This window comes from Plectropomus leopardus, unplaced genomic scaffold (assembly GCF_008729295.1).
Source record: "Plectropomus leopardus isolate mb unplaced genomic scaffold, YSFRI_Pleo_2.0 unplaced_scaffold25689, whole genome shotgun sequence".
Lineage (NCBI taxonomy): Eukaryota > Metazoa > Chordata > Actinopteri > Perciformes > Serranidae > Plectropomus > Plectropomus leopardus.
Genome location: NW_024627922.1, coordinates 1 through 3916, shown reverse-complemented (window position 1 = coordinate 3916; position 3916 = coordinate 1). Strand labels below are relative to the sequence as shown.

Below are 3916 nucleotides of genomic sequence, written 5' to 3'. Positions count from 1 at the left end.
ACAAACATCTTAAAATCTAAATATGGACGTAAGGACGAGCTCCCAGCTGTGTCGGCTCCATTAACATCCCCTCACATTAACGACATCACTTCCTCCCACATGTTTCTCAGCGCGGCGGCCGCAGAGTGAATGTGCTCGTCAGCGGCGAGTCCAGCTGGTCCAACAGATGAGGACACCTTCAGGGGAAACAGCGGGGAGGACTCAGGGTCCTCTGGGCGATGCTGCGTGACCAAAACGGGATTCCTGGGAACATCTGGTTCTCATGAGCGAGAGGTCGATCCCAGACCGCCTCGCCTCGCCTTTCTCTCGCTAAGGGCGAGCTGCTACTGTGAGGAGCTCATCTCTGCAGATTCACAATTAAACCTTTTTTCCTTTTGGATCAGAGAGCGATAATGAGCAGCAGCGACTCGCTGATTTACTGCAGCTGACTGAAACTCATTCCAGAGTGGTTTCACAGTCACTGCTGGTATGTACACACACACACACACACACACACACACACACACACACACACACACAGAAAGCAGCCAAAAGCTCGAGTGAATCATCTCATGAGAACTTCCTCTAAAGGAGGAAAAAACTCCACTGAGTTTAAAGGGAAATACAAAACGCAGCGCAGGCGGGAAGCATCACTGCAGGGATGTTTTCTGTTGTTTTGGCTCCAGCACAGGAGGGCCGACATTCAGCAGCGACCATGAGCTTTGAAGCTGATTAGGAGGTTTCGAATCCTTATTAGGAGAACAGCTCAGGACTCACAGCCTTTTTTATCGTCCAGAGTTACGACAATTATCTTAAAAATGACAACAAGACGCCTGAAAAGGTCTTTTTATGGTCCAGCAGCGGCGTGCTCTCCTCTCTGACCTCAGCTAAACCCTTCACATGTCTTACACACCGAGGAGCAGCACGAGAGTCAAAGGCTGCCAAAAAAAGGGAACATGGCTTGAGAAAAAAAAAAAAGAAATCAGAGAAACACCCTAAAGTCCTATAAATAATAATAATGTACTAAAATCCCAGAAATGCCCAAAACTCTAAGAAACACCCCAAAATCCTAGAGACTTTCCACACTATCCTTGACTCATCATAAAATATGAAAAATGTCTTAAAATCCTAGAAACATTTATAATCCTAAAAATGTCCTTAGATCCTAGAAATGTCCAAAAACCTATAAACGTTCTATTATCCAAAAAATGTCCCTAAATCTCAGATATGTCCTAAAATCCTGGGAATTTCCTAACATCCTAGAAAAATCCTAAAATCGCTGATATATTTTAAAAGTCTTGAAATAAGCTAAAATCCTAGAAACGTCCAAAAGTCCAAGAAACGCTCGAAAATACTTACTATTGCTACTATTCTAGACACATCCTAGAATCTGAGAAATGCCCAGAAATCTTAGAAATTTACTAAAATCCACGAAACAACCTTAAAAAGCTGACTGCGGCTGCCGTTCAGGTATCACAGTATTTAAACTGCCGTTAAGCAACTCGGACAGCAGAGAGCAGCGGAGACGAGCCGTAAACGGCTGCAGGGGGACGTTATTTTATCCAGCAAGTCAAGGCTGTCCAACAGAGGCTGGGACTCGCCCTTTGACCCCACTGGAGCTGTGGGTGGTGACACCTGCACTGAGTACCTGGAGATTCACACACTGATGACCAGAGAGATTCAAAAAGCTGCCAAAAAAAGTGAATGTGGTGTGAAAAGAAAATCCTAGCAACATCCTAACATCCTAAAAATGTCCTAAAATCCTAGACATGTCCTAAAACCGTAGAAATGTCCTAAAATCCTAAATCATAGAAAATGTAATAAAATCCAGGTGAAGGGTGACCTACCGTGACATTTGACCTCTGGATCCCCCCAGAACAGCTCTCTGCACTCCCGACACGTCTTCCCTCCAAACCCAGGTTTACACCGGCACTGTCCTGTGACCTGACACACACACACACACACACACACACACACACACACACACACACACAGTCAGTGGATTTCTTAGTCTAAAACAGTCGAATGTTTGGATGAACAGTTTGTTTCATGTGTTTTGCGTTTAGCGGATCTTTGATACGAGTCTCTGCTCGTTCAGATATTCCTCGGTGAAATCAGACTTCCTTCCTGTGATGGAGAGCAGCCAGTAAACACAGAAACCCACAGTTTGTTTGTGTGTGTGTGTGAGTGAGGACACACTCTTCTGTTCTCTGAGTCACAGCGAGCCGCAGAGAAAAGCAGCTCCAAACAGCTCGAGTCCAAAAACCGAAACACACACAAACACACACAAACACAGACAGCCGTTGAGACGCTCACCGTTACTGCTGAGCCCAAAGATCTGCTCCCAGAGAGGACAAACCGCCTCATCGGTCCCCACACTGTGAGGCAGGAACACTCAAATCTGGCCCCTGACAGGGTCCCCGGTGGGTTTAGCTAAGATGTCCTAAAATCATAGAAATGTCCTAAAATCTTAAAAACATCCTGAAGTCCTAGAAATGTCCTACCATCAAAAAAATGGCCAAAAATCCTCCAAACATCCCCAAAACTTTGAACTGTCCTAAAATTCCTAAAATTTAGAATCCTAAAATCCTAAAAACATTGAATAATACTAAAAAAAGTCCTGAGATAAACATCCTATAATCCTAGAAATGTCCTAAAATCCTATATATATCCTTTTTTTAAAGAATCTCTGAATCTCAAACTAAAGAAATGTCCTAAAATCGTGGAAATGTCCCAAAATCCTAGAACTGTCCTAAAATCATGGAAATGTCCCAAAATCCTAGAACTGTCCTAAAATCCTTAAAATGACCTAAGATACTTAAAATGTCCTAAAATTCTATATATATATCCTGTTTTAAAAAAATCTCTGAATCTCAAACTAAAGAAATGTCCTAAAATCCTATAACTGTCCTAAAATCGTGGAAATGTCCTAAAATCGTGGAAATGTCCTAACCCCCTGAAACGTGTGGCGCGGCTGCGACGGCCTCCTGCTGTGGGTAAATCTGGGAAACAGAGTTAACGCTGAGTTGAGATTTCGTTGTTGGATTCTGTTCGGCTTCACTTTAGGACAGAAGACGTTATCGCGGGAGACGCTGCAGACGGATGCCGATGTTGGCAAGAGGATTCGGTTTTCACCGCGGCGTTCGACTCACCTCGTCGCAGGACGATCCGAAGGAGTGGACGGGGTCGCAGTCGCAGCGCTGGCAGCCCGTCCCGCTGGCGATGTTCCAGGTGTCGGGGGCGCAGCGGTCGCAGTTCTGACCGACCACGTTGGGCAGGCAGGGACACTGTCCGCTGCGCTGGTCGCACTGACACTCATCCGGAGACGAACAGGCCCGAGGGGACGTCCCCGTCGAGTAACACATGCACTCTGCACAGAGGGGGACAGATCAGGACTCAGCATGGGACGGCTTCTAAAGATTACAAAACTTTATCGTGCTTCAACGTGCTGCAAAAAACGCAAGACAGAAGCTGCAGGCGCCAAAAAAAAACAGCAACCGATATCAAAAATTAATCAAATCCATGAAAATGAATAATAAAATCTCATAAAATAAAATAAAAATAAGATGAAGGATAAACCAATAAAAGGACATGAGTCAAAACTGATAAAAAAAAATACATGTTAAAATAAAATAAAAATAGTAAAAGTAGACCATTAAACTGGATAACACATAAAAATTAAAATAAAAGAACTTAAAAACAGAATAAAATATAATAAATAGACCAATGAAAAATGATAAAATGAGCAAAACAAAAAAAAGACCAAATAATAATATTAAACCGATAAACCATTAAAAGCAGGTCTAAGAGTCATGTGGAAACAAAAACATAAATATTATACAAAAAAAAAATTGAAAATAACATTACTATAAATGTTATTAATTGTATTAAAAAATTAGACCAAATAATTATGAACCCATTAGCCCTTAAAAATAAA

The 3916-nt window shown here is 42.6% G+C and overlaps 1 protein-coding gene across 1 annotated transcript; it reads right to left on the bottom strand.

The window, feature by feature from the left end:
* Window positions 1-1826: 1826 nt before the first annotated feature.
* On the bottom strand, window positions 1827-3349 carry LOC121966726 (laminin subunit beta-1-like; the record flags this gene model as incomplete). The annotated part of the gene is made up of 2 exons (XM_042516792.1): window positions 1827-1923; window positions 3132-3349. Coding segments are annotated over 2 exons (315 nt in total), but the record flags the coding sequence as incomplete, so codon positions are not given.
* Window positions 3350-3916: the final 567 nt, after the last annotated feature.